The sequence below is a fragment of the Paramisgurnus dabryanus genome, chromosome 2 (genome assembly GCF_030506205.2).
Source record: "Paramisgurnus dabryanus chromosome 2, PD_genome_1.1, whole genome shotgun sequence".
NCBI lineage: Eukaryota > Metazoa > Chordata > Actinopteri > Cypriniformes > Cobitidae > Paramisgurnus > Paramisgurnus dabryanus.
This window is the reverse complement of record NC_133338.1, coordinates 23,556,251-23,568,590: the sequence shown is the minus strand read 5'-3', so window position 1 is coordinate 23,568,590 and position 12,340 is coordinate 23,556,251. Positions and strand designations below refer to the sequence as shown.

At 39.8% G+C, this 12,340-nt stretch overlaps 1 protein-coding gene and 2 non-coding genes across 3 annotated transcripts in view; all 3 read right to left on the bottom strand.

Moving 5' to 3' along the window:
- The window catches only part of acin1b (apoptotic chromatin condensation inducer 1b), a 37,015-nt gene extending 24,746 nt beyond the window's left edge, over positions 1-12,269 (bottom strand). Inside the window, exons 1-7 of the mRNA XM_065248691.2 lie at positions 12,110-12,269; positions 10,971-11,036; positions 9,311-9,422; positions 8,799-8,875; positions 7,076-8,626; positions 6,742-6,800; positions 822-957 (exon numbers count right to left, since the gene is read on the bottom strand). Of these exons, the coding sequence (XP_065104763.1) occupies positions 822-957; positions 6,742-6,800; positions 7,076-8,626; positions 8,799-8,875; positions 9,311-9,422; positions 10,971-11,036; positions 12,110-12,247 (2,139 nt within the window). The 5' untranslated portion in view covers positions 12,248-12,269. The remainder of the gene's footprint in view (positions 1-821; positions 958-6,741; positions 6,801-7,075; positions 8,627-8,798; positions 8,876-9,310; positions 9,423-10,970; positions 11,037-12,109) is intronic.
- On the bottom strand, positions 6,893-7,003 carry LOC135730890 (small nucleolar RNA U6-53/MBII-28). Its single transcript, XR_010526104.1, has one exon. It is a non-coding gene; the product is annotated as a small nucleolar RNA U6-53/MBII-28 (small nucleolar RNA).
- Positions 9,075-9,186, bottom strand: LOC135730892 (small nucleolar RNA U6-53/MBII-28). Its single transcript, XR_010526105.1, has one exon. It is a non-coding gene; the product is annotated as a small nucleolar RNA U6-53/MBII-28 (small nucleolar RNA).
- Positions 12,270-12,340: the final 71 nt, after the last annotated feature.

Sequence of the window (12,340 nt, the reverse complement as noted above, 5' to 3'; positions counted from 1 at the left end):
ATACATCATTTTTAAAACTATAACATACACTATGTGCTATACCATAAAGCTTTATGTGAATTAAACAGATAATGCTGATCTTTTTGAGGCTATTGAGATTAGTAATAGTGACATTAATAATAATCTTATGGCCCAAGTACACTGCAGGTTCCAGGAGGGTGTTTTAGCATTTAAGAACAAATTACAAAAAAAAAAAAAAAATGAAAACAGCACAAGCGGAATCGAAAAATGCCCATGGTACCTGACAAATTACACAAATAAATAGCCTAAAAATCTGTACTATTTCACACAACGTCCAAGTTATAAAATCAGAGAAACACTATCCTAAGAAGCTAAGGTGAATTAATCATCTCAAACATTGTTGAAGGTTGTGGATATTTTAAACATGTGACGTTTTGCTGGCTGTAAAATTGGCTTATATTACTCATCCACTATCTTGACTCATACCTTGCTGTGATCTTTTTCTCAACAGAGAACATATAAAACCATAAAATCTCTGCGCATCCTAAACACTAATCCCATCCCACACACAATGACTTTAACTGTGTCTAATTTCACGCGTTATTAGCCATTCACATCCTCCAGATACTGTTACAGCTGCTGCTATGTATTGAGAGGAGGGGATGAAAAACAGATCAAGTAAAGCAACAGAATAGAGAAAGCAATACACTAATACCCAACCCTGAACTAAATAAGGACAGACAAAATAAACCACTTAGACCTGCTGAGAGGTTCGGATAAACCTGCTTTATAAACTTCAGTTATTTCCTCTGCCTTTTTTAGTGAAACTCTTTCCACTGGTCTTCTTTATGCCTTCTTACCTCTTCTGGGCGAGAGTCACTTGCATCTGCCCCCTGGTGGTCAGACTGTTGCATATCACTCACTGAGTTGGAGCGGCTCTCCAGCTCCATGGAAACTTGGCCTGCAGGCTCAGAGAGAGCTTCCTGCTTTATATCCCTAGAGAGCCGAGAGAACCAGAGAAAGAGAGAGAGAGATAAGAGAGTGTGTGTGTGAGGGGTAAGGTAGTTGAGGCTGGTTGATGTGGGTCACTTTACCTATTAATAACTACACAGCTGAATTACACTCCGTGCCATACACATACCACATGACATCATATGCCAGGCTAAGAAAACATGCAAACATTGCAAGAGAAAATAAGTATAACATTTGTATACTGTTGACGCCCAAGATCAAACATTACAAAAGAATCTGAGATGCAACACCTTTTATGTAACAAATGTTACATATTAACGACAATCCTGTAATAAAAAGGTGAAGTCGATGTAATCCAACATCTAAATACAAACTTCTGCGGCACACATTGGCACTCGTTTCCTAATAGCAAAACAGCCCTCAAGGTGGTTAGGGCTGTAACTTTTTATTCGATATTCAAATATGAATTCGAACATGACGTGAAATATCCGTATTCGAACTATAAATAAACCATCCGGTTTTTTAAATGCCATGTGTAGCGCATTTTTTACAGTAACACCTCGTAATAGGAAGGAGGCTGAGAGTGAGACCGACGACGCCAACTGTGCGCAAGAGAGGAAATCAAATTGGACCAACATGAACCTAATGTGCATGTCGAGATATAATTATAATTTGTATATAAAATGACATATTGTTTATAGTGTTAAGTATTATAGCAGAATAAAAAGCTTGTGTTGATACGTTCGCATTATGAAATTAGCATGTATGAAGATAATTTCTTCATTTTTACAATGCAATGTAAACTTTATATTAAACAACAACAGCATTTGTCTTGTAAACGTATTTGAAATGATCATGTGCTGACTGTCGCACGTCACATAGACGACAGAGTCAAGTGAGATCTGCTTAACTCAGCGGTAAGTATAATTTCATCTCAACTATCAAAGGGTTTGTGCTCTCCATCATTGAAAACGGGCGAGCAAACAGCACGCGCAGGGTTAATGTACTTGTCAATGACGGCTCACAAATGCGCGGGATAGGCTATGTATGTGTGCTTGTTGTCAATGAGATTTCTGCCGAAATCTGCGGGCGCGAATTCTGTTTCGGCTCCTATACTCCTGCTGCTGTTTAAGTCTGTAAGGGTTCAGTCTTCAGCTGGCTGTTGTCACGTTATTGTTTGTAACTGTTCTGAATCGTTTTTTTTTTATATATATATCCTAAGTTTGTTATTCATTAGTTGATAACATGCTGTTTCAAACATTGAGTAAAAAAAGTAATCCTGACAGCCCTGTTTATGACTGTAACTGTTAATAATTTTGTGACCATTACGGTGGGGTTTTTTAAGCGCGCGGGGGGGGGGGGGGGGGTCGCCTAGATATTCGAATACATTGCATGATATCCGAAATCCGTTCGAATTTGATTTTTCTCAAAAATGACAGCCCTAATGGTGGTTGCTTTGAGGAGGGCAGGCTGCCTCCTAGTCGTAAAAGCATAACGGCCCATTCAGACAGCCAGCGACCAGCAGTGCGACGCAATCTCATTAATTTCAATGGAAACCGGGCGACTTCCGGCGACACGAGCAAAAGTGACCGTTGGCAACCATATGGGCATGTCCAGCAACGCAAGAAAGTTAAGAAATATTTAACTTTATGCAAATGTCGAGCGAATTTCAGGAGCGACTACCAATGAGAACAAAGCAGTGGAGTTCACGTCATCCTTCTCTCGTCAGTTACTGGTGTGGATGGTACTCATTTGTTTATGACAAGCAGATTTAGAAACGCCTCATTGAAAGAGACGGGCGACACACAGCGATCACGTCGCTGTCTGTCTGAACGAGGGGTTAGACTTCCCCAAAAGCTTGGCTTTTTGTTCTGGGGAACCTGGCTACCCGTCTCTTCCCCTCAGCATGTGCTGACTGCATTTAAAAAATACATTTACACATGAATGCAAAACTGACAGCCACCAAGACAAAAACTTGAAAGACTGCATCAACTGAGGTCTTACGTTGCATTAGGAAAGTCGCTTATTAACAATTAATGAATAACAATGTACTCTGAATAATTTTGCTAAAAATAAGCAAACATTTTCTTTTTCAACATTCTGTCTTTTGGGCAAGTGGTTTTAAACATGTTTAACATGCTTAATATAATTATTTATTAGGTTTTTTTTTCATTTTCCCCTCAGGACGTAGAGGTCATACACACAAAAGTCATTCTTTAGATATCTCTGAGAGAGATCTTTAGAGTGATTCAAAGACAGGAAATAAGCAATTACTCAAATCTAGGTGGAAATGTCAGAACTGTGCTTTTTTTAAAAAAAAAAACACTTACAGGGATAGTTCACCCAAAAATGAAAAAATTGTAATGAATTACTCACCCTCGTGTTTTCCTAGACCTGCATTAATTGCGTTTTACTGATACATACAAAAGAAGATATTTTGATAAATGATGGTAAGCAGCAGCTGCTGGTAACCAACAACCCTCATAGTAGGAAAAAACAAATACTATGGAATTCAATAGATACTGTCAACTCTGTGCTTACTATCATTTATCAAAATATCTTCATTATTTATCACAATAGTATTTGTTTATCCTACAATGGAAGTCAATGGATACCATCAACTGTGCACTTACCATCATTTATCAAAATATCATCTTTTCTGTACATCATAATAAAAAAAAAAATGGAACATAAGGGTAATGACAGATTTTTTCTTTTTGGGCAAACTATCCATTTGATTCAGCAACAGGTAACACATTTATTAGCATTTCCACAACACAAATTGTTATGTAGGCGAAATATAAGCTGTGCCAACGCTGTTTTATTTATAAGGTTAGATCCACGCCATTTTTATTCAAGCAATTATGAACACGAGTATCACCATTACTTATACACTGCTACATGCGCCTCTAGTGATTGAAAATGCCAGAGAAACACACACATCCTTGATGAGCCAAATGAAAAGGATTCCCTTCCCCCAACACCATGCTCTTTTTTTCTAGTGAAAACCCATGGGTTTCAAAAAACTAGCTGACAAACCAACCGAAACAACATTTTTGGATCAACGCTCCCCTGAATTCTCGACGCACAAAACGAACCTTCAAAGACAACCCACTGGGGTTTGAGACACAGCCAAGCCCTTTGGGATTTCAGCACGGAGCATAATAAAAATATAACGATGCGCCAATTAGTATAATTTAAATATGACACACAGACCACCTCGCGCACACAAGCGTTAATGCCTGGTCAACGTCGTAACGCTAGGGGTATTTCTAGAAACCCGCTCTCTCTCACACTCACACACAACCCTTACCCGTTTTTGTTGCCGTCTGATAGCATTATGTCAAGCTTTCCCCGGACCGCGGCTGCCAATTATATACCGGTTCTGCCGGTCACGGATGCGTAGGAAGAAATGCGAGAAGTGGGCGCGTTGCAAGGCTGTTTTTTTACTCTAGTGCAATGCGTCGGTATAGTCACGGCGGCGCTCACAGAGCAGCCATTTTGAGCAGCGCTAAGGAAGTGTGAGCAGGACCCCTCCTCCAAGGCCACGCCGGTTGAGAGGCTGTCATACAGAACGCCTGAATAAAAATACAACCGCCCTCACATTTCTCATGCGCTTTCGCTCTAAACATTGAACGTGTGATCTCAAATAATACGTTGAGATGATTGGTTGACCCTTTCAAGTTTGTTACATTTTCTCCTGTGTACAATGAGGATGATTAAAGAAATTCGTAAGTACGTCATTGTTACAAGTATGCATTCTTCCAAATGAAAAATTTATGGTATTTCAGTACCATTTAATTACTATCAAGCGATACTCAATAATCGTTAGATGCTTTGTAAAACAAACAAACAAACAAAAATCCTCCACTAAATAGTTATAACCTTGTATACAACCCAATATGTAAGATATATGTATGTAAAGTTAACTAATGTTTACATAATTGGTTAAAGCTAAACTATTATTACAGATATATGTAATTACTTTTAAAAAGATAAGATCAACAGGAATTTGCAAGAGCAATTACTGGCACCCCATTTCAATTTGAATACTGGACTAGGTCAGAAGTCCCATCTGGTGCATGTCCCAATGAGAAACACTGAATGAAGGCAAATGGGCAATCTCACTAAACTATGCATGACAACAGACGGCTGAGCTTGCGCTCATACATTTCTGAGCTCACACATGCTGGTTTGTTAACCTCAGGATTGCATTTACACAAGTTTCTGTGATTCCAGAGAGAGCAATGGGAAGACAATACAAATGGTTATATAACCATGGCAGTTAGGAATGTGTGGGGTGCAATAGGTTTAATGGTTTAAAATTATGTACGTCGAAAAGAAAGACACCATATTGTTACTTTAAACGGCATAACCAGCACAGTTTAAACCTGAAGTGTCCGAAAATGATAAAATTAAGCATTTATTTTGTTTACAGCTCCCTTAGAAAAAGCTGAATCCTTGTACTGATCACTGATCTATATAAATGACTGGATTGTGTATAAAACGCTTAACCTAACAGCGCAGAGAAACCAGGAGAAACCAGCGCAGAGTTCGAGCGGCCATCTTGATAAGCCCCAAAAAAATCATGATCTAAATTCCCCCGTTTTACAGTGTGTCAGTCACACAAAATAAATGTTAAGGATATGTGTATGTAAATTAATTGTTAATTCTGGTGTTATTTGCAAAGTTTATGTTTTAATCGGGCAGGATAAGAGATTTATAGAAAAAATTTTGGTGAGTGCTTCCATAGATATGTATAAAGGCTAGATGTCTCGTCCGCGCTGCTGGTCAACTGAGTGGAACGTCCGCATTTTGGCGGCCATCTTACCACAGGGCGCTCGCTCACTTGTAGCATTGAGTTTTAATGATGCAGGTTCTTTTAAATGACCACAACTTGCTTAATTTTTTACCGATTTCCAAACGGTTTGGTTTGTTATAAACGTCAAAGATGTACCTATGACACTGCATACCTATACTAAAAATAAATAGAAAATTCATGAAACATGTTAAAGCATCCAAAATTATAGCCACGTTAATAACGTTTGTAAAAAACCAAACCGTTTGAAAATCGGTAGAAAATTGAGCAAGTTATGATCATTTAAAAGTACCTGCACCATTAAACTCAATGCTACGAGTGAGCGAGCGCCCTGTGGTAAGATGGCTGCCTGGTGATGCCGTTAGCTACTCGGTGGTAAGACATCTAGCCTTTATACATATCTGTGAGTGTCTGCTGGATTCTGTTAATGACACAGCTATAAATAAAGTTTTTTGACATTAAGCTACACGGTCAGCATTATTTCTCTGAATAAGTTTAGGTAACTTGTAAAGATAAAAAAAAAAAAACTTGTAAAGATAACATAAATAATAAACCAGCAAATTATTGCATGCACATATGGTACAAAGCATGATTATTTATTAAGATTTCAGAATGAGCACGTTTGTCATTAATACTAAAAATGCTGCGGTCTGTCTGCTGATCTGATACTGTAATGAAGATTAATGTATAATAATATACTTTTAAAAAAGCAAAATGTACAACATTTAGTAAATAACTATCTTATGTACATGATTAGAACGTTTGCGTTGTAATAATGTACCAGGAGACTTCAGATATAAAAACGGAGACTAGAAAAAGGAATGTTTTATCATTCAAATCTGATAACGTCCATTGATTTAATAGAATGTTTGGGCATACCTACATGGCGGCGCGGTAGCTTCACAATTGTGACATCATGCGCAATCCAGTCATTTATATAGATCAGTGGTACTGATACATATTTGACATGTATGAAAGATGCTGCTGACCTGGGTGATTGTGCCTTCTTTTCTTCATTATCTGCGCTTTTGATTTCTTGCTCTTTATCCTGGTTAGAAACACATTCAAATCAAAACAATTACAGTTGTAGTCATCGCACAATTACAAAGCATGGTCAATAGTGTACAAATCTCTTGTGTTTTTCTTCAGATCACACTGCGAGTGTGAGAAGTTTGGCATAACTCATTTACACCCAGAAAGACTAAGTCAAACTGGTGCATCGGTATTAGCATGGCAGGCTCATCACCAGAAAACACAAAGGCAGAATAAACCAATAGGATTTAAAGAATATAGGATGGACATGTCGAAAAGCCAGTTACACACCTTGGGGCCATGCGGCGTGGATTTATGCTGTAAAGGAGAGCTTGAAGAACGAGAGGATGATGATTCTGAATCAGAGTCAGATGGTGATGATTGACGTGATGTTGAGGAGTGTTGTTTGTCAGCATCTCTTGATTTTTCTGTTTCATCTTCATCAGATGAAGAGTGTAAAGATGCCGCTTTTTCACTATCTTCTGCTGCACTAGGTGCCGGTTTCTCCACAACCTTCATTTTTTTGTCCTCCCCACTGTGTTTTGATTCGGGCATTGTTGTGGAGGACTCTGTCTCCATTGCAACATCTTCAGAGCTCTCAGGCCCTGCTGTAAGAACCGACACCTGCTCAGGTTTTGAGGGTGACTTAAGTGACTCAGGTGGGGGGACCTCAGAGAAAATTTGTGGTCGCTTTCGTGGAAAAGTTGTGTGTGATGTCATATGGAATGATGGAGAGGTCTCATCCATTTTCTCATTTTCTTTCTGCTCACCTTTTTTTGGCTCATCTTTCTCTCCCTCTGGCCTGATTTCACTCTTCATCTCATCATTCTCAGTATCATGTTTAACTGAGGACACTGTGGGTACTGACATGGACACCTGCTGAGCTGAGTTTTGTGGTTCGGTATGAATATTTGTTCCCATCGCCAATATTAGTACTTCAGGTGCTTCTGCTGCCTTGCTGTCCTCCTCCTGCTCTTTAACTTCCATTTCCCCTTCTCCATCCATCCCTACCTTGTTTCCACCATCAAACACACCCTCAGACTCCATTTTGCGGACCAGAAGACTCAGAGGACCAGGTCTGTGTCTGGATAAAGGTTCTGGACTGCTGGATCTGGAACTGGAGCTGGAATCCTGTCTCTTGAGGTTTGGAGGAGAGGGCACTGTGCCTGGTCCCAGCACATCACCTTCCCCTACATCTACTGGTTCATCTTGGTCATGGGGGCTTTGTTTGGGAGTGTCGGGTAGAGGAAAGGACAGCTCTGGAGGAGGGGACGGGGGAGGAGTGGGTTGGCGGAGTTGCAGAGGAGGCTGATGGACTGGCTGAGGCTGGGGAGGGATGTGCTGTGGTGGCTGAAGCTTTCGACGGGATCGCTGGGGGGCTGCAGCCGGGGAAGGTTGTACCGGAAGAGCTTTGACATTCTTTTTTGTGCGTGAGGAAGGACCCCATTTATCATCGTCATCACTGTCATCATTATCCTCTTCCTCATCATCGCTATCAACCTGGACACAAGCTGCCGCTCTTGCTGAACGGCTAAGCTGTAATACAGAGTGGGCAGGACCTGCTTCAGCCGGGGCTGTTCCTTCCTTCTCTTGGGAACGAGACATCATAAGTGGCAGGCCTTGATGCTCCGGTTGTCCAACTACTCGTACAGACAAGGAGGCAACTGCCCGTGGAGGAGATGGTGTGGCAACTTCCTCACGTCTGGGAAAAGAAGTACGTCTGATCTTTCCAGCTTTATTTTCAGTTGATTTGTGTGACAGGGGAGCAGGGCCCGTATCCAGTCTGTGTGAACCAGGGTCCTGTGGCAACCCTCCTCCAGGATCCACACCTCCACCCTCTGTCTGGGTTACAAACAGATGAGAGTGCACAATGTGATGGAGTGTAAATATATCAAATGATCAATCAGTACATAATAACAGAGCTGGTTAAAAAATTTAAACATTTGAATGCTTTGCTTTGAAAGGGTTTGCTATAGCTTCTTAAAACCTTTAGAACCAAAGACTGTGTATGCACCTTGTCTGGAAGGCAGGAAGTGCTTTCCCTGGTCGGTGTGTGTTCATCTTCCTCCGGGTCAGCAGGACTCGGTGTCTCTGAAAGTAACACGTTGCACGTACAATGTGAGCATCCAGTTTAGACATTACTATTACTTGTTCTACAAATGTCATATCGAGAATAAAATTTTATTTTGAACACAACAGAATAACGCTTAAGGAAAATTCATGGTCCCTTTCTAATGCAAATGTAGGAAAGATGAGTATTGTTTGTTTGAAGACGACTGAAAGCCCAGTAATTCCTCAGAGCACACTGCAAGTGTGAGAATTCAGTTGAACTCACTTACACCCAGAGAGACGAGGTCAGACTCTGGTGCATCAGTATTAGCATGGCAGGCTCATCATTGGAAATGGACTAAATGGACGTAGGAAACTGTGAACATCATCTATCTCATACGTTAATAATGTCTGCATATGTTAACACAGATGTTTGTGTCATAACCTGTGTGTATGGGTACTTGCAGGTCTGCTTACCATCTGCCTCTGTGGCCTCCCGGGCTTCTCTCTCCAGTCTATGTCGGAGGAGCTCCTGCTGTTTGGCCAGGTACTGCTTTATAAAGCTGTTCTGACTCATCTCCTCTCCAATCTAAGATATACAAAGTAAAAAACACAAATATCATATATCAAGACTCTCAAACCTTCCTTAGAGATGAAAAGCAGGACAATTTTACAAAGATGTAATAGATGCTTATTTCCTTATCCCAAATTGCATTCCATTTTTTCCTTTAATAAATGAATACTGGACATTTGTAAAAAGCATTTCACTGCATGTCGTGCTTTGTATGTATGTATATGTGACAAACAAAATTTTATTTGAATTAATATCGTTTTAAGTTCAACTTTAGTTTCAGTTTAGCTTTATTGTCATTCGGCTACATGAGGGGACAGACAGTGAAAACGAGATGTTGTGCCGCTACTTATTTAGACATACAACAAAAGAGGTAAAACTGATATAGACCTATACAAAGCTAACCTACATAGAGAGGTAGTCTGACTTACTACACATGTGTGATACTAGACCACAAAACTTAGTCTTAGGGGGTGTGCACACCAAAGCTTTTAAGTGTGGATGAAAACGGCAGACGGACGTCAATTGCCAGCTTGTTTTCAGCAGAGCGCTTCGGTTTCTGCGATACTTCTGTTTTGTTTATCAGTCATTTAACGATGCAGCGGTTGGTTGTTGTGATGTTTATCCCGCCCCTCCTCAACGGTGATTGGACGACTGAGTGAAAACTGACATTGACGATTTGAGCTTTTCACACAAATTTGAACATTTTTCAACCCTCTGCACTCAGCACTGATAAAAAAGCCAGCTGCTGGCTTTTTCAAAAAAAAGTGCTGCACTACCATTGGAAACAAATGTAAAAGCTTTGTTGTGCACGCTACCTTAGGTAGCACATACATTTTTGTAGCAAAAGCAAAAAATACATTATATGGTTTAAATTTATTGATTTTATTGATAATATTTCTAGATTTCCTACCATAAATATCAAAACTTTATTTTTTGAAGTGGATGCAGTTGCTAATGACTTAATTTGGACAACTTTAGAAGCATATTTCTTTTTTGCACCCTCAGAGTCCAGTAGTTGTATCTCTGCCAAATATTGTCCTAAATACATCAATGGAAAGCTTATTTATTTCAACTTCAAAACGTATAACTGGTTATAAGTAACATATACTAAATATAAAATAGTGACAAATTACATAAAAAAACACTAACTTTTTCTCTCAATGGGTTTGGGAAAGTGAAAACTTTTGTACTATTGCCTCCCTATGACACATAGCTTTTCATTGTTTCCTAATCTTTGTAACTCGTTTTGGATAAAAGCATCTGCAAAATGTAAATGTACATAAAAAAAGAAACTATACACATGCTTCACATAATAGTGTGTATCAGATTGTTCAAAGAGAGAGATTTTGAGAAGTATAACTATATAAAAGCCCAAGAAATCTATATAGTTTACATTAACACTCTTATCTTAGAATACAGTCTCACTGATTGAATCACACAATGCACACATTTTTAATAGAGAGTACTTAACAATTTAGGAAAGTCAATACTAGAGATTTTGTTTGCATGATTGATGTTGCTGATGCATAAACGGAACAACTGATAAGGTAAAAATCAACTTACCTGAGAGTTCGGCTGAATACCAATGTGTTGGGTGGATGCTCGCTGGAGATTCTCCAACATAAGAGCCTTTACAAACACAACAAACGAGCACATTTAAAAACAAAGCAAAAGATTTAACTTTAACTGAATGGAATTTCTTGGCTAACGTTACATGTCATACGTTTGCAAAGTTTTCCTAATTACTTCTAACCAAGGTTTTCAATATAAAGAGTTGAAACTCGGAAAACAAAACAAATCTTTTAATGCAAACACTCTGCCCTGATGAACAAACTTATTGCCCGACATACAAACAGTAGCACTGTTGCAAAGTGACACAAAGTAAATACATTAAGATTTAGCTCCAACAAATGCATCACTTACCCGAACAGCAAAACATGACCTCACGCGACTTTATACAACAGTGGAGAGCCCGACATTGTGACGGGACTCTAAATAAAGTGCTTATAACAGAGATGGGAGTGGTAGGAGCCTTTCAAAATATTCACGCTGTTAACACATACTTAGCAGATGCCCGTGTAAATTGGACAGTTAACCGGTCGTTACGCTAAGCACCCATAGGAAACAACTGCAATACATCTGTCATGTTAATGTCATTTTGAAACAGTGTGAAACTTGTCCACTCCACTCCCATACGCGGGATTCAAACGCAAATGAATTATTCAATGCATTAAATCAACGAAGTGCAAATCTAAACGATCATAAAGTTACTTGATTAAGAGACCGGTTTATCATTTGCATTTTTTACTAAATGAAAAATTTTATCTCTACCAAATATTTTCTTTAATACCAAAAAGTATTTTTTTTCTCGCGAAGTGTCAAACGCGAATCCATTACATGAGGCTGACAAGCGCGCCCCCCACTACAAACATACGACGCGCGAGCACGATGTCAACTCTGAGACCTACAGGCTTGTCATGACCCGTAGTGTTGAGAAGACTGCATCGTTTAAATTACGAGTTATAACTCCCGGACGATGCAAATACAACTGTGTCCTTAGATGTGTGCCAAACTGTTTCACATGTTCTCCACAAACATTCCCGCTCTCGAAACATATACTTGGCCTGCAAGTCGGGTCTCGTCTCCGGCTCAACTTGACAGCAAGCGCACGGTTTTACACTTCGTCCTTTGACCAAACTCACCCCTTTCAGTCGTTTAATAAGTGCATTTTTCTGTCCACTTTTGGCAAGACCTCTTTGCTCCAGGGCGGTTTTTAAATCCGCTACACGAAGCGAATGAAGCGGTTTCCCGTCTAACGTAACATCCTCGAGTTCCGCCATTTTGCTCGAGCGCTCGAACTTCAGGTTGTGCACGAGCGAACTGCGCGTCACCGCTCCCAGATCTCCGGAAGAGAGAACCAGACAGGCATAAAA